This window comes from Oncorhynchus masou, chromosome 20, assembly GCF_036934945.1.
Source record: "Oncorhynchus masou masou isolate Uvic2021 chromosome 20, UVic_Omas_1.1, whole genome shotgun sequence".
NCBI lineage: Eukaryota > Metazoa > Chordata > Actinopteri > Salmoniformes > Salmonidae > Oncorhynchus > Oncorhynchus masou.
The window spans coordinates 18,760,115-18,778,963 of record NC_088231.1 but is presented as its reverse complement, the minus strand read 5'-3'; the positions used below and the strand labels follow the sequence as shown (position 1 = coordinate 18,778,963).

Genomic DNA, 18,849 nt, shown 5'->3' with positions numbered 1-18,849 from the left:
TGAGGAAATTAAGGCGAGGTCAGAATACAGCATATCTGTAGACACGCCTCCTCCACACCTTCATTCATTATGAGGGAATTAAGGCGAGGTCAGAATACAGCATATCTGTAGACACGCCTCCTCCACACCTTCATTCATTATGAGGGAATTAAGGCGAGGTCAGAATACAGCATATCTGTAGACACGCCTCCTCCACACCTTCATTCATTATGAGGGAATTAAAAGGCGTGGTCAGAATACAGCATATCTGTAGACACGCCTCCTCCACACCTTCATTCATTTAGGGAATTAAGTCGAGGTCAGAATACAGCATATCTGTAGACACGCCTCCTCCACACCTTCATTCATTTAGGGAATTAAATCGAGGTCAGAATACAGCATATCTGTAGACACGCCTCCTCCACACCTTCATTCATTATGAGGGAATTAAGGCGAGGTCAGAATACAGCATATCTGTAGACACGCCTCCTCCACACCTTCATTCATTATGAGGGAATTAAGGCGTGGTCAGAATACAGCATATCTGTAGACACGCCTCCTCCACACCTTCATTCATTATGAGGGAATTAAGGCGAGGTCAGAATACAGCATATCTGTAGACACGCCTCCTCCACACCTTCATTCATTATGAGGGAATTAAGGCGAGGTCAGAATACAGCATATCTGTAGACACGCCTCCTCCACACCTTCATTCATTATGAGGGAATTAAGGCGAGGTCAGAATACAGCATATCTGTAGACACGCCTCCTCCACACCTTCATTCATTATGAGGAAATTAAGTTGAGGTCAGAATACAGCACATCTGTAGACACGCCTCCTCCACACCTTCATTCATTATGAGGGAATTAAGGCGAGGTCAGAATACAGCATATCTGTAGACACGCCTCCTCCACACCTTCATTCATTATGAGGGAATTAAGGCGAGGTCAGAATACAGCATATCTGTAGACACGCCTCCTCCACACCTTCATTCATTATGAGGGAATTAAGGCAAGGTCAGAATACAGCATATCTGTAGACACGCCTCCTCCACACCTTCATTCATTATGAGGGAATTAAGGCGAGGTCAGAATACAGCATATCTGTAGACACGCCTCCTCCACACCTTCATTCATTATGAGGGAATTAAGGCGAGGTCAGAATACAGCATATCTGTAGATACGCCTCCTCCACACCTTCATTCATTATGAGGGAATTAAGGCGAGGTCAGAATACAGCATATCTGTAGACACGCCTCCTCCACACCTTCATTCATTATGAGGGAATTAAGGAGAGGTCAGAATACAGCACATCTGTAGACACGCCTCCTCCACACCTTCATTCATTATGAGGGAATTAAGGCGAGGTCAGAATACAGCATATCTGTAGACACGCCTCCTCCACACCTTCATTCATTATGAGGGAATTAAGGCGAGGTCAGAATACAGCATATCTGTAGACACGCCTCCTCCACACCTTCATTCATTATGAGGAAATTAAGTTGAGGTCAGAATACAGCACATCTGTAGACACGCCTCCTCCACACCTTCATTCATTATGAGGGAATTAAGGCGAGGTCAGAATACAGCATATCTGTAGACACGCCTCCTCCACACCTTCATTCATTATGAGGGAATTAAGGCGAGGTCAGAATACAGCATATCTGTAGACACGCCTCCTCCACACCTTCATTCATTATGAGGGAATTAAGGCAAGGTCAGAATACAGCATATCTGTAGACACGCCTCCTCCACACCTTCATTCATTATGAGGGAATTAAGGCGAGGTCAGAATACAGCATATCTGTAGACACGCCTCCTCCACACCTTCATTCATTATGAGGGAATTAAGGCGAGGTCAGAATACAGCATATCTGTAGACACGCCTCCTCCACACCTTCATTCATTATGAGGGAATTAAGGCGAGGTCAGAATACAGCATATCTGCAGACACGCCTCTTCCACACCTTCATTCATTATGAGGGAATTAAGGCGAGGTCAGAATACAGCATATCTGTAGACACGCCTCCTCCACACCTTCATTCATTATGAGGGAATTAAGGCGAGGTCAGAATACAGCATATCTGCAGACACGCCTCCTCCACACCTTCATTCATTATGAGGGAATTAAGGCGAGGTCAGAATACAGCATATCTGTAGACACGCCTCCTCCACACCTTCATTCATTATGAGGGAATTAAGGCGAGGTCAGAATACAGCATATCTGTAGACACGCCTCCTCCACACCTTCATTCATTATGAGGGAATTAAGTCGAGGTCAGAATGAGGCATATCTGTAGACACGCCTCCTCCACACCTTCATTCATTATGAGGGAATTAAGTCGAGGTCAGAATGAGGCATATCTGTAGACACGCCTCCTCCACACCTTCATTCATTATGAGGGAATTAAGTCGAGGTCAGAATGAGGCATATCTGTAGACACACCACCTTCATTAATTCAAGCTCCAGACCCAATGAATAGCAGGTGAATAAAATGCTATTCTCATACTTAGGTTTAAGGTCAATATATGCATGGAGAGAAAAGTGCATAAAAAAAGGAATTGAGTTCCATTTACACACGTTTAACCCGAGTCGTGATTCTACCACAATAGCCTGTCTGTAATTTAACTATTTGTTTCCATAACCGCTAGGCTGCAGTGTGTGATATGGGACAGTTGGGATTCGGGGGCGGATTGGATCTGAGGGTGTGTGTGTGTGGAAGAATGAATCTATCAGAAAACCAGATCTGCGTCTTGTCAGAAAAGGTCAAATTCTGATCGGACAATAGTGTCCTTGTTTCTGAAAAACGGTGCCAAATTTGACCCCGAACTCTGGCCATGTTGAAAAGGCGTCTTTGAGAAGCACATTCAGAAACCTTCTCCACCCAAATAAGAGTTCAAAGGCTGTCTGTTACTCATTCACCATCATTTGTTTCAAATCCAATCAAATGTTATTGGTCACATATACGTGTTAAGCAGATGTTATTGTGGGTGTAGTGAAATGCTTGTGTTTCTAGCTCCGACAGTGCAGTAATATCTAACAAGTAATATCTAACAATTTCGCAACAATATACAAATCTAAGTAAAGGAATGGAAATAAGAATATATCAATATTTGGATGAGCAATGTCAGAGCAGCATAGACTAAAATACAGTATATATACAGTGTATGTACATATGAGATGAGTAATACAAAATATGTAAACATTATTAAAGTAACTAGTGTTCCATTTATGGCCAGTGATTTCAAGTCTATGTATATAGGCAGCAGCCTCTAATGTGCTAGTGATGGCTATTTAACAGTCTGATGGCCTTGAGATAGAAGCTGTTTTTCTTTCTCTCAGTCCCAGCTTTGATGCACCTGTACTGACCTCGCCTTCTGGATGATAACGGGGTGAACAGGCAGTGGCTCGGGTGGTTGTTGTCCTTGATGATCTTTTTGTCCTTCCTATGGCATCAGGTGCTGTAGTTGTCCTGGAGGGCAGGTAGTGAGCCCCTGGTGATGCGTTGGGCAGACCGCACCACCCCCTGGAGTACCCTGTGATGCAGGCGGTGCAGTTCAAATCAAACTTTATTTGTCACATGCGCCGAATACAAGTGTATGACTTACCATGGGGGGGGGGGCAGCAGGGTAGCCTAGTGGTTAAAGCATTGGACTAGCAACCGCAAGGTTGAAAGTTCAAACCCCCAAGCTGACAAGGTACAAATCTGTTGTTCTGCCCCTGAACAGGCAGTTAACCCACTGTTCCTAGGCCATCATTGAAAATAAGAATTTGTTCTTAACTGACTTGCCTAGTAAAATAAAGGTAAAATTAAAAAAAAACATGAAACACTTACTTACAAGCCCTTAACCAACAGTGCAGTTCAAGAGGAGTGAAGAAAATATTTACCAAATAAACAAAAAAATTGTTTTTTAAAGTAGAAAAAGTACAAATAAAAATAACACAATAACAGTAACAAGGCTATATACAGGAGGTACCGGTACCGAGTCAGTGAGCGGGGGTACAGGTTAGAGGTCATTTGTACATGTAGGTAGGGGTGAAGTGACTATGCATAGATAATAAACAGCGAGTAGCAGCGGGGTACAAAACAAATGGGGGGGTCAGTTTAAATAGTCTGGGTGGCCATTTGGTTAATTGTTCAGCAGTCTTATGGGTTGGGGTAGAAGCTGTTAAGGAGCCTTTTGGTCCTAGACTTGGCCCTCCGGTACCGCTTGCTGTTCGGTAGCAGAGAAAACAGTCTATGACTTGGGTGACTGGAGTCTCTAACAATTTTATGTGCTTTCCTCTGACACTGCCTATTATATAGGTCCTAGATTGCAGGAAGCTTGGCTCCAGTAATGTACTGGGCCGTTCGCACTAGCCTCTGTAGTGCCTTACGTTCAGATGCTGAGGAGTTGCCATACCAGGCGGTGACGCAACCGGTCAGGATACTCTCGATGGTGCAACTGTAGAATTTGAGGCTCTGGGGACCCATGCCAAATCTTTTCAGTCTCCTTAAGGGGAAAAGGTTTTGTCGTTCCCTCTTCACAACTGTCTTGGTGTGTTTGGACCATGATGGTTTGTTGGTGATGTGGACACCAAGGAACTTGAAACTCTCGACCCGCTCCACTACAGCCCCATCAATGTTCATGTGGGCCTGTTCAGCCCGCCTTTTCCTGTAGTCCACGATCAGCTCATTTGTCTTGCTCACATTGAGGGAGAGGTTGTTGTCCTGGCACCACACTGCCAGTTGGTTTGGTGTAAAAAATGTTGCAGTACCAGGCGGTGATACAGCCTGATGGTCTCAATTCTGTATCTGTAAAAGTTTGAGAGGGTTTTAGGTGCCAAGCCAAAAAGAAATCTGCCTCTTGAGTTTGAAGAGGCAATGTTGCCCTATCTTCACCACATTGTCTGTGTGATTGGACCATTTCAGTTTGTCAGTGATGAGTACGCCCAGGAACTTGAATCTTTCCACCTTCTCCACTGCGGTCCAGTCGATGTGGATATGGGGGTGTTCCCTCTGCTGTTTCCTGAAGTCCACGATCATCTCCTTTGTTTTGTTGATGTTGAGTGAGAGGTAATTTTCCTGGCACCACACTCCCAGAGCCCTCACCGGTCTCGTCGTTGTTGGTAATCAAGCCCACTACTGTTGTGTCGTCTCCAAACTTGATGATTGCGTAGAAGGCGTGCTTGGCCTAATGTGGTTACTGAGGCAACATGCTTGTGTTCATTTTTTACCTTGTGTGTTCACCTTGCGGTGAGTGTTTACAACAACTCCTAATGTTGCCTAGGTAACATAAACATGTATATGTGTATCTTCCTGAGACATTCAGGCAACCAACACACAGCCAGCTATAAGTTCTCAATTATACACAGAGGATACAAAAGATTAGGCTCTTTCCATGACAGACTGACCAGGTGAATACAGATGAAAGCTATGATCCCTTATTAATGTCACTTGTTAAATCCACTTCAATCAGTGTAGATGAAGAAGGATTTTAAAGCCTTGAAACATGGATTGTGTATGTGTGCCATTCGGAGGGTAAATGGGCAAGACACAATATTTAAGTGCCTTTGAACGGGTATGGTGGTTTGTGTCAAGAACTGCAGCGCTGCTGGGTTTTCACTCTCTAAAGTTTTCCTGTGAGTATTAAGAATGGTCCACCACCCAAAGGACATCCAGCCAACTTGACACAACTGTGGAAAGCTTAGGAGTCAACATGGGCCAGCATCTCTGTGGAACGCTTTCAACACCTTGTACTGTAGAGGACGAATCGAGGCTGTTCTGAGGGCAAAGGGGAGGGGTGCAACTCTATATTAGGAAGGTGTTCCTAGTGTTTGGTATACTGAGTGTATAATACAGAATGTATTTGCTGTCAAAGGGCTATTTTGGTGGTACTGCAGTAACTAACACTGTACACAGGAGGTCTATTCAGTCATGTTACTGTACTATCCAACAGCTTGAGCTAGACATTTCCTGTACACACAGATCCAGGACCAGCTTGCCCTGCTCCAGTCCTATCCCTGACCATCATGAGGGAAAATGTCAAACTGACCGCACAGTAGATCATTGTTATCCTACTACTAATCTCTACACAGCAGTGCTCTTCCTCTCTTTCCTGTCTCTGATGAGCAAAGCCTGTGACGAAACCCACAGGTCCACTCAGGGCGTTGTCCTGGATACACATGTACACATCCTTGAGTTTTAACACACAAACAACGTCTCTGCTATTGTCTCTCTCACACAGTCTCTGTCTCTCTCTCTCACACACACACACACACACACACACACACACACACACACACACACACACACACACAGGGCAGTGGTGTGAAAAAGGAAGAGCCATAGGGCCTTGGGGAGGTGTTCCTACTGATAGGGAAGCTTGTTTGATTATGTACTGGAAAAATGAAAAGGAAAGGAGGAGGGAGGAGGAGGTGGTGTTAGTTCCCACCAAGCCCTCCCCTAAGCTGGAGAACAGCCCAGGGGTTACCAGACCTGGGTCAAGTTAAACTACAGTATTTGGCTCCGTGGGTCATGGACAGACATTGTACCAGACATTGGTCAAATGAATATGTCAAAAAGTATTTGTGTTGTGCGTGTGATTCATCTTGTGTGGGCGCTAAATCCAAACGCAGCTCAAGTATCTGGAATAGCCTGTAAGATCCAGGGTTCTGTTCACTATCAGCTAGTAGAAACTATTTCAAACGGAGTGAAACAGGAAAGTACTTCATTAACTTGTACTGTAAGACTAAGAATTTAACCTTTTTAACCTTAACTAGTCACGTTGCCAAATGTGTTGTTACGTTGTGGCCCACTGAACATGACCCAGGTCTGAGGTGTAAGACTAGCCATGTATCCAGATAGTTCATATCATGTTATTATACAGTGCTGCTAGCGTCACTGCAGTTTATTCTGTTGAGGAGACGCGGCCCAGTCACTACATGGTGCTCTGTTACAGTATTCAGCAACACTACAGGAACACTATAGGAACATAACCCCTCCCTCTGTGAAAGACCAACCCTGTTCTATTTCAGAACCTTTGACTAGAGGTCACAAACCTCATTCACCTCACACTGGAGCCAAATCTCTGCACCCTAACGTGTGTGTGTGTGTGTGTGTGTGTGTGTGTGTGTGTGTGTGTGTGTGTGTGTGTGTGTGTGTGTGTGTGTGTGTGTGTGTGTGTGTGTGTGTGTGTGTGAAAGCTTGTCTAAAACTTGCTGATATGTCTGTATATATCCATCAATGTCACCCTACAGTATGTCCACGTACTTTGTGCTGATATGTGCTCTTCTCTATACGCCTCTGTATGTACTCAGTGCCAGAGGGGGTTTTCTCTCTCACTCCCCGTCTCTCTCCTATTCAACCTTTCTCTGCTAGCTCAGCTGTGTCACTAGATAAATAAATATGTATCTTCTAGTAGGGCATGCTTATACACACACACACACACACACACACACCCTGACTAGAGGTATATTCTGTGTTCTGCAGATGCTGAGGAAACCGTGATCTTAAAGGCAAAACTGATCCTAAATCAGCATTCTTATAAATACTGCCCCTGATCTTTGTATTGATACGATACTGATATCTTATGTTAGAATTTTCAGTGTACTGACATTTTGATATTATGGACATTGATTCATACTGATACAGACGTGAATACTTCTCCCAATACCTGAAACTGATGACCCCTGTTGGTCTTTTCCTACATTTCCCAGGTATCCCCAAGCCACGTGTCACAGACAGACCCTCTGGATTGCCTGCGCCTACTGTGGTGACCTCTAACCCAAAGCCATCCGTCAACCAGGGCTTAGGTGCTGCTCGCCCTTCGGCTGCCATCGCCGCCGCATCCAAACTGCCCGTGAAGAACCTACCCACAAGCCTTAGCTCCTCTTCTCTGGGCAGCGCCGCCAGCGAGAGTAATGGATCTTCAGCAGCCCCCAGCAAACGTGAGACTGAGTGTGTGTAAGACTGAGTGTGTGTGAGACTGTGTGCGTATTGAGTTATTCTTCCTACATTGCGGCACCACAGAAGGCCTTCACACAACACACTCAGTGTGCAAGCAGTGGTTTTCATTGGTGTGGTCTTCCTGTGCTGGTGATTCACATCCTCCTCTTGCCACTAGCACACACACACACACACACACGCTCTCTCGCTCTCGACAATTCCATGAGTCTCCCCTGCCATTTGACTCTGAAGAGAATGTCCATGTGAATCTGGCCCCTCATTTCAGTGGCATTCCTGCTTTCTCTATCGAGGTCAGAGTTCACATCTGCCCAGGCTCTGTGTGTGTGTGATCAGGGAGGCGGACAGGGTACTCTCCTGACCCACATATCCAGGGGGCTTTGTCTGGACGGCATCATAAACCTCTGGATTACATCTGGTCCTCCTCTCTATATCTACTGTAGCTGCTGGAGAGGTGGAGGAGGGTGGTGGTTGTGTGTTGAGGAAGATGGAGGTGTGAGTGGAGAAGGGTGAGGACTGACTCTTACTCACACACATTTATTTAACTCATTTCAGGGAGTAAATACTACTTTCCAGAAAGTCTCCATGCTTATTGTACAGTCCTGCTGTAGTCTGCTGTCAGGACTGATTTAATGTCCCTAGAGGTGTTATTCAGCTCCCCACAGTGTTGGCTTGCTACACTGAACCACTCAACACTGGATAATGTATAGTTGCCGTGTCTCACTTTATCAGGAAATCTATATTGAAATGAACACACAACACGTTGAACGTGTAGAGTTGAGTTTGAGAGTGAGGTTTTTATTACTATCTAATAGTTTCATGTGATAGCCCAGTATTCTATTGGTTTAATGTGATATGTCTGAACAATACTATCAACAGCATCACATGACCTCCCTGTGTGACTCGGTCTAAATGGGGATAGGTGGTCAATGGTTGTCTTTGTTCACTACAGTACAGCCACCACTCTGTTGAAGAGAAAGAAGAGGGGGTGGGGAGGAGGGGAAAGGGGGATGTTCAAGAGGGATGAAGACATGGATGAGACCTGCTGTAGGAATTCCTTTAGTGACAGGACAGTAGAGAAAAAAGAAATGCCTTCCTTCCTTCTCGCTCTTCTCGCTTCTTCTCGCTCTCCTCTCCATCGCTCTCATGCACTCTCTCACTCTTCACACATTCGCTCTCTCTCCACACTTTCACACGCTCTCACTCTCACTCACACTGCAATGACTCAGCGCCGAAGGTAGAAGACCTATGGCTACTGTTGGATGAGCAGGTTGTCATGGTGATCGGATGACGACCAAGATACTGTTGCTATGGCGTTGCGCCGCCTCTGTTTACAGAGGAACTAATCACACACACGCACACAGTGATCACGCAAATCAATCTACCATTGCGCCTTAACTACATCAACATGCTGGTTTCCCGTTGCTCTAATTGTGCTGCAGACGGCTGTCGCTAATGCAGATGATGTTGTTTATGCAGCGTTTTGAGACATTTGTAATCAGTAGTCTGATGATTGTAATCATGTAGATAATTAGGAGCAGAGATTATTCCCCTTTTTGGTAGGTAATCGGCGTTATGTGCATTTAGCTTAATGAGGGGAATTATGCCATGTAAACAGCGTATTGCTTTTCTTTCTTACGTTTGGGCTGTGAGAGGTTCGCTGTCTGCCCACACAGACTTATTCACAACGGAGACCATTTCAGTTTTGATACAGTACAACTATGATCTTTCAGTATTGACGTATGGAACGGCGTTTGGGTCTTTCCGTGTCTAAAAAGATACACGTCAAATAACACTATTCTATCATAGAATGTTGTGTGTGCTGGAGTTACACGTGCGAGCCAATCACCTTTCACTATTGAACAACTCAAACTAAACCCAATGTAGTTGAGTGAGGTTTGAATGAGTTTGAGTCTATTTCCAAGTGGTTAATAGACTATGTTTTTATGAGTTAATTCTAGTATTAGCCGTCATCATCCCTGTCTTTCTCTGTCCTAGTCCCAGCTCCAGTGGTGGGGGGCTGTAAGCCAGATGAGAGGCCCAGCCAGCCTACAGCTCCAGGGGGAACCCAGGGGTCGATTAAGGCCCCCACCACTACCAGGCCACTGGGGTTCCGAACCAGAGCCCCCTCACTACCAGGGAGAAGCACTGCAACAGGTGAACACACACACACACACACACACACAATACTTTCACATATCCTTGGTGTATGCTTACTTTCACTCACTAACCTTTTGATTTTGAAGCCCATCCCTTTAAGTCTGATGGTCTAAGCATAGTTAGCATTTAAACAGACGTGTCTAAGCATGCTCACCATCACCAGCCAGTTTCACTAATGAGTCCGTTTCCCTCTCTGTGATGTGTTTCTCTGGTCAGGATCAGATGGCCTGGTTTTATTTAACCCAGATGGTGATGTCTCCTCTGGTGCTTTTGATTTGCACACCACACCCTCCCCTTGACTTGAATATCTTTTAGCTAAAACATGGACATATTTGTGTTCAAATGGGTTGGTTTCTTCTGATTAGACCCAATGTGTTGTTCCAACAGAACCACATAGATTGGAATATTACCGAACCAGGATTGTATTTCCAACCAACCTCAGTCCCTGTGTGTGTCAATGATTATACAACGGGTGGGTCTAATCCTGAATGATGATTGGTTCATTTATACACTTTATCTCCACTATAATGTGTGTCAATGAATATAGCGCTCCCTTATATTGGTTAGATAGAATCTCTGTTTATTTCCGTGGCCCCTGGAAGTGCCCACAGGATATGAGTAATATTAGCTTGGGGTAGATGGAGTACAGTACATCTGCTGTAGTGACGTCTTGTTGCCATGGCAGCAGTGACCACTGACAGTTAATGGATACAGTAGTCGGTATGTTAGTTGATTTTTTTTCCTGTGGATTTCTGCTTGGTTGAAGTGTAAACATATATGAGGACCAATATTTTTTATTCCATTCTATCTAGGTCAGTCACACACACTCTCTTTCTCTCACACACACACTGTAATGACTCACCGCCGAGGTAGAACACTCAATTCCCACAAATATCTATTCCTTGTGTCCCACTATATTGTAAAATAACAAACCATATAAAGGGGGATACCTAGTCAGTTGCACAACTGAATGCCTTCAACTGAAATGTGTCTTCCGCATTTAATCCAATCCCTCTGAATCAGAGAGGTGCGGGGGACTGCCATAATTGACATCCACGTCTTCGGCCCCCGGGGAACAGCGGGTTAACTGCCTTGCTCAGGGGTAGAACGACAGATTTTTACCTTGTCAGCTCGGGGATTCAATCCAGCAACCTTTCGGTTACTGGCCCAACACTAGCCACTAGGCTACCTGCATATCAACAGACGAGCTGATTTGTGATTATCTAACTATATCTCATTTCTAAAATTATGTTTTAACATAATCGTTTTCCAACCCTGTGGCTCAAATGACCCATCATCCTCCGATTCCCATTGAGTAGGGCCCTGTTATTGATCTGGATATCCTCAATCGGATAGGATTGAATGCATAGAAATATAATTAATAGAACGGGAGTCCTCATTCAAGTCAATGATTCTTCTGTTCTATTCATTCTATTTCTATGGATTTAATCCTATCCAATAGAGGAAATCCAGATAACTTTTTGATAAGCTGGGTCCAGGTGATTATGAGGTGTTTATTTATCCACCCTCAGCTGGACCCTGTGGTAGGTGGAGACAGGGGCGTGTACCCTGTAGTGGTAGGTGGACACAGGGGCTTGTACCCTGTAGTGGTAGGTGGACACAGGGGAGTGTACCCTGTGGTGGTAGGTGGAGACAGGGGAGTGTACCCTGTAGTGGTAGGTGGAGACAGGGGAGTGTACCCTGTAGTGGTAGGTGGAGACAGGGGAGTGTACCCTGTGGTGGTAGGTGGAGACTGGCGTGTACCCTGTAGTGGTAGGTGGACACAGGGGCTTGTACCCTGTAGTGGTAGGTGGACACAGGGGCGTGTACCCTGTGGTGGTAGGTGGAGACAGGGGCGTGTACCCTGTAGTGGTAGGTGGACACAGGGGCTTGTACCCTGTAGTGGTAGGTGGACACAGGGGCTTGTACCCTGTAGTGGTAGGTGGACACAGGGGCTTGTACCCTGTAGTGGTAGGTGGACACAGGGGTGTGTACCCTGTTGTGGTAGGTGGACACAGGGGCTTGTACCCCGTAGTGGTAGGTTGACACAGGGGCTTGTACCCTGTGGTGGTAGGTGGACACAGGGGCTTGTACCCTGTGGTGGTAGGTGGACACAGGGGCTTGTACCCTGTGGTGGTAGGTGGACACAGGGGCTTGTACCCTGTGGTGGTAGGTGGACACAGGGGCTTGTACCCTGTGGTGGTAGGTGGACACAGGGGCTTGTACCCTGTAGTGGTAGGTGGACACAGGGGTGTGTACCCTGTGGTGGTAGGTGGACACAGGGGCTTGTACCCCGTAGTGGTAGGTTGACACAGGGGCTTGTACCCTGTGGTGGTAGGTGGACACAGGGGCTTGTACCCTGTGGTGGTAGGTGGACACAGGGGCTTGTACCCTGTGGTGGTAGGTGGACACAGGGGCTTGTACCCTGTGGTGGTAGGTTGGACATAGGGGCTTGTACCCTGTAGTGGTAGGTGGACACAGGGGTGTGTACCCTGTGGTGGTAGGTGGACACAGGGGCTTGTACCCTGTGGTGGTAGGTGGACACAGGGGCTTGTACCCTGTGGTGGTAGGTGGACACAGGGGCTTGTACCCTGTGGTGGTAGGTGGACACAGGGGCTTGTACCCTGTAGTGGTAGGTGGACACAGGGGCTTGTACCCTGTGGTGGTAGGTGGACACAGGGGCTTGTACCCTGTAGTGGTAGGTGGACACAGGGGCTTGTACCCTGTGGTGGTAGGTGGACACAGGGGATTATACCCTGTGGTGGTAGGTGGACACAGGGGCGTGTACCCTGTGGTAGGTGGACACAGGGGCTTATACTCTGTGGTGGTAGGTGGACACAGGGGCTTGTACCCTGTAGTGGTAGGTGGACACAGGGGCTTGTACCCTGTAGTGGTAGGTGGACACAGGGGCTTGTACCCTGTAGTGGTAGGTGGACACAGGGGCTTGTACCCTGTAGTGGTAGGTGGACACAGGGGCTTGTACCCTGTAGTGGTAGGTGGACACAGGGGCTTGTACCCTGTGGTAGGTGGACACAGGGGCTTGTACCCTGTAGTGGTAGGTGGACACAGGGGCTTGTACCCTGTGGTGGTAGGCGGACACAGGGGCTTGTACCCTGTAGTGGTAGGTGGACACAGGGGCTTGTACCCTGTAGTGGTAGGTGGACACAGGGGCTTGTACCCTGTAGTGGTAGGTGGACACAGGGGCTTGTACCCTGTAGTGGTAGGTGGACACAGGGGCTTGTACCCTGTGGTGGTAGGTGGACACAGGGGCTTGTACCCTGTAGTGGTAGGTGGACACAGGGGCTTGTACCCTGTAGTGGTAGGTGGACACAGGGGCTTGTACCCTGTAGTGGTAGGTGGACACAGGGGCTTGTACCCTGTAGTGGTAGGTGGACACAGGGGCTTGTACCCTGTAGTGGTAGGTGGACACAGGGGCTTGTACCCTGTGGTGGTAGGTGGACACAGGGGCTTGTACCCTGTGGTGGTAGGTGGACACAGGGGCTTGTACCCTGTGGTGGTAGGTGGACACAGGGGCTTGTACCCTGTGGTGGTAGGTGGACACAGGGGCTTGTACCCTGTAGTGGTAGGTGGACACAGGGGCTTGTACCCTGTAGTGGTAGGTGGACACAGGGGCGTGTACCCCGTAGTGGTAGGTGGACACAGGGGCTTGTACCCTGTAGTGGTAGGTGGACACAGGGGCTTGTACCCTGTAGTGGTAGGTGGACACAGGGGCTTGTACCCTGTGGTGGTAGGTGGACACAGGGGCTTGTACCCTGTGGTGGTAGGTGGACACAGGGGCTTGTACCCTGTAGTGGTAGGTGGACACAGGGGCTTGTACCCTGTAGTGGTAGGTGGACACAGGGGCGTGTACCCCGTAGTGGTAGGTGGACACAGGGGCTTGTACCCTGTAGTGGTAGGTGGACACAGGGGCTTGTACCCTGTAGTGGTAGGTGGACACAGGGGCTTGTACCCTGTGGTGGTAGGTGGACACAGGGGCTTGTACCCTGTAGTGGTAGGTGGACACAGGGGCTTGTACCCTGTGGTGGTAGGTTGGACATAGGGGCTTGTACCCTGTGGTGTTAGGTGGACACAGGGGCTTGTACCCTGTGGTGGTAGGTGGACACAGGCGCTTGTACCCTGTAGTGGTAGGTGGACACAGGGGCTTGTACCCTGTAGTGGTAGGTGGACACAGGGGCTTGTACCCTGTGGTGGTAGGTGGACACAGGGGCTTGTACCCTGTGGCAGGTGGACACAGGTGCTTGTACCCTGTAGTGGTAGGTGGACACAGGGGCTTGTACCCTGTGGTGGTAGGTGGACACAGGGGCTTGTACCCTGTGGTGGTAGGTGGACACAGGGGCTTGTACCCTGTGGTGGTAGGTGGACACAGGCGCTTGTACCCTGTGGTGGTAGGTGGACAGAGGGGCTTGTACCCTGTAGTGGTAGGTGGACACAGGGGCTTGTACCCTGTAGTGGTAGGTGGACACAGGGGCTTGTACCCTGTGGTGGTAGGTGGACACAGGGGCTTGTACCCTGTGGCAGGTGGACACCGTTGCTTATACCCTGTAGTGCTAGGTGGACACAGGGGCTTGTACCCTGTGGTGGTAGGTGGACACAGGGGCTTGTACCCTGTGGTGGTAGGTGGACACAGGGCGCTTGTACCCTGTGGTGGTAGGTGGACACAGGCGCTTGTACCCTGTGGTGGTTGGTGGACACAGGGGCGTGTACCCTGTGTTGGTAGGTGGACACAGGGGCTTGTCCCCTATGGTGGTAGGTGGACACAAGGGCTTGTACCCTGTAGTGGTAGGTGGACACAGGGGCTTGTACCCTGTAGTGGTAGGTGGACACAGGGGCTTGTACCCTGTAGTGGTAGGTGGACACAGGGGCTTGTACCCTGTAGTGGTAGGTGGACACAGGGGCTTGTGCCCTGTAGTGGTAGGTGGACACAGGGGCTTGTATCCCGTAGTGGTAGGTGGACACAGGGGCTTGTACCCCGTAGTGGTAGGTGGACACAGGGGCTTGTACCCCGTAGTGGTAGGTGGACACAGGGGCTTGTACCCCGTAGTGGTAGGTGGACACAGGGGCTTGTACCCTGTAGTGGTAGGTGGACACAGGGGCTAAATCTCTGCGCTCTCCTTTAAGACCCAAGCTCCACTACTACACAGATACTACTTCATAAAACCACACTAGCCCTATAACCTGGTAGTCTCTGCTACAAGGCTGCAGTTAGGTTTAGTCTGTCTGTTGATATGGTGTTTCACTATTTCTCCACCATAGGGCTGAAGACTCCAGCGGTGACCAGCCAGGTAGCAGGCAAGCAGGCCCAGAACCCCCTTCAGAGGGCCGGCTCGGCCAGATTCAACCGCCCCGCAGCTGCTGCCACAGGTAAGAGTTCTGTTTGAACGTTTTGGTGTTGGGTTTGGGTTTTGTGCCTGGGTTCCGTCTGCTAGTGTTTAGTGTTTTTCTACATAACGGTTAGGTGTGCTTAGAAGGCACGAGAACCAAGGATCTTGAAGTATATTTAAACAATAAGGCCCAAGGGGGTGTTGTATATGGCCAATATACCACGGTGGAGTGCCTGGACACCGCCCTTTGCCATGGTATGTTGGCCGTATATCACAAACCCCTGATGTGCCTTATTGCTGTTATAAACTGGTTATCAACATAATTAGAACAGTAAAAATAACTGTTTTATCATATCCGTTGTATACGGTCTTATATACAACGGCTGTCAACCAATCAGCAGTCAGGGCTCGAACCACTCAGTTTATAATTTAGTGTAGTGTCTCTGAAAAAAAGACCTGAGGGCAGTATGATTCTCACCCATACAGGTGTCATGGTTATTGTTGAATTGTGAGCAAACCTCCACACACCAGTTATACTTCAGCACCCACACCAAAGGAGAGTGTAGGCCCCCAGTTACCATGGTAGCGCTCCAGCGTCATCACACACTGGATTTGTGTAAAACTAGACTTGGAACATTCCCGGCCTCAACCGTTTAGGGTTTTCAACCTTGCATTTTCCTTAAATGTCAGAAGGATCCATGACAGCTTATTTAGAAAAATATTTGTGTCCGAATGGCCTCAATATACAGTATGAAAGTGATGCGTCATTTTCCAGGAAGTAGCCTTGAAGTTTTTTTACTTTCGTTTTTGAAGTTTTGTAAGCTTTTAAAATGGTCTTCAATGGGCAAAAATGGAGCGCAGTGTTCTTCAGTGCAAAGACTTTATTACAGGCATCTGGCAGAAGTAAATTAATCCACAAACACAGCTTTAATTGTATATACAGTACCGGTCAAAGGTTTGGACACACCTACTCATTCAAGGGTTTTTCTTTATTTGTACTAGTTTATACATTGTAGAATAAAAATGAAGACATCAAAACGATGAAATTACACATGGAATTATGTAGTAACCAAAAATGTTTTAAACAAATGTATTTTAGAGTCTTCAAAGTAGCCTCACTATGCCTTGATGACAGCTTTGCACACTCTTGGCATTCTCTCAACCAGCTTCACCTGGAATGCAGTTGCAATAGTTTTGAAGGAGTTTCCACATGTTGAGCACTTGTTGGCTGCTTCTCCTTCACTCTGTGGTCTAACTCATCCCTAACCATCTCAATTAGTTTGAGGTTGGATGATTATGGAGGCCAGGTCATCTGATGCAGCACTCCATCACTCTCCTTCTTGGTCAAATAGCCCTTACACAGCCTGGAGGTGTGTTAGGTCAATGTCCTGTTGAAAAACAAATGATAGTCCCACTAAGTGCAAACCAGATGGGATGGTGTATCGCTGCAGAATGCTGTGGTAGCCACGCTGGTTGTGTGCCTTGAATTCTAAATAAATCACAGACAGTGTCACCAGCAAAGCACCATCACACCTCCTCCTTCATGCTTCATGGTGGGAACCACACATGCAGAGATAACCCATTCACCTACTCTGCATCTCAGAAAGACATGGCAGTTGGAACCAAAAATCTCCCATTTGGACTCATCAGACCAAAGGACAGATTTCTTCCAGTCTAATGTCCATTGCTCATGTTTCTCGGTCCAAGCAAGTCTCTTCTTATTATTGGTGTCTTTTAGTAGTGGTTTCATTCTGGCAATTTGATCTTGAAGGCCTGACTCACACAGTCTCCTCTGAACAGTTGATGTTGAGATGTGTCTGTTACTTGAACTCTGTGAAGCATTTATTTGGGCTGCAATTTCAGAGGCTGGTAACTGTAATGAACTTATCCTCTGCAGCACAGGTAACTCTGGGTCTTCCTTTCCTGTGGCGGTCCTCATGAGAGGCAGTTTCATAATAGCGCTTGATGGTTTTTGCGACTGTACTTGAAGAAAACGTCAAAGTTCTTGACATTTTCCGCATTGACGGACCTTCATGTCTTAAAAGTGAGGATGGACTGTTGTTTCCCTTTGCTTATCTGAGCTGTTCTTCCCATAATACGGACTTGGTCTTTTACCAAACAGGGCTATCTTATGTATACCACCCCTACCTTGTCACCACACAACTGATTGGCTCAAACGCATTAAGAAGGAAAGAAATTCTACAAATGAACTTTTAACAAGGTACACCTGTTAATTGAAACGCATTCCAGGTGACTACCTCATGAAGCTGGTTGAGAGAATGCCAAGCGTGTGCAAAGCTGTCAACAAGGCAAAGGGTGGCTACCTTGAAGAATCTCAAGTATAGAATATATATATTTTGTTTAAACTCTACAGGACCGGTGTGTCCCCCACGGGATGGTTAAGCTAATGTAATTAGCATGAGGTTATAAGTTACATGAACATTTCCCAGGACAGACATATCTGATATGGGCAGAAAGCTTTAAATTCTTGTTAATCTAACTTCACTGTCCAATTTACAGTAGCTATTACAGTGAAATAATACCATGCTATTGTTTGAGGAGAGTTCACAATTATGAACTTGAAAATGTATTAATGAACCATTTGGGCAGTCTTGAACAGATATGTAATGGTTCATTGGATCAGTCTAAAACTTTGCACATACACTGCTGCCATCTAGTGGCCAAAGTATGAATTAAACCTGGGCTGGAATAATACATTATGGCCTTTATCTTGCATTTCAAATATGATGGTTAAAAAAAAATTCACGCATGTTTTTTTTCTTTGTATTATCTTTTACCAGATCTAGTGCGTTGTTGTTCTACATTCATTTCACATTTCCACAAACTTCAAAGTGTTTCCTTTCAAATGGTATCAAGAAAATGCTTGCTTCAGGTCCTGAGCTACAAGCTGTTAGATTTGGGTTTGTCATTTTAGGGGCAAATTTAAATAAAGGGATGGATCCTTAAGAGGTTTTTTAACACTTGGTTGGTAACTACATGATTCCATATGTGTTATTTCATAGTTTTGATGACTTCACTATTATTCTACAATGTATAAAATAGTCAAAATAAAGAAAAACCCTGGAATGAGTAGGTGTTTCCAATCTTTTGACTGGTACTGTATATATCTTAAGTTACCTAGTTTTCATGAATTTGATGATATAATCAAGAAAGCACATTCAAAAGATTAGGGGACAGGATCAGGAAGTATGACGTAGGACGATATCACTTAAACGTTGTATCAGTGCACTTCCCTTAACCAGTGTTGTCAAAAGTGTTGCAATGTTGTTACATCACAGATGGCTGACTGAATAATTCTAGCTCAATATACAGTATAATCGGAAAGTGTTTTCATAACTATGAACTAACTTTTCACCTCATTTCATTTCACTGAAGTTTTAAGCAGTGGTGTGAAGTACTTT

The 18,849-nt window shown here is 46.6% G+C and overlaps 1 protein-coding gene across 4 annotated transcripts in view; it reads left to right on the top strand.

The window, feature by feature from the left end:
• The window catches only part of mtus1b (microtubule associated tumor suppressor 1b), a 73,972-nt gene that overhangs the window by 19,026 nt on the left and 36,097 nt on the right, over positions 1-18,849 (top strand). For all 4 annotated transcript variants that reach the window (XM_064926698.1, XM_064926697.1, XM_064926699.1 and 1 more), the window contains 3 exons: positions 7,679-7,909; positions 9,924-10,082; positions 15,360-15,467. In XM_064926698.1, coding sequence (XP_064782770.1) covers positions 7,679-7,909; positions 9,924-10,082; positions 15,360-15,467 — 498 coding nt within the window. The remainder of the gene's footprint in view (positions 1-7,678; positions 7,910-9,923; positions 10,083-15,359; positions 15,468-18,849) is intronic.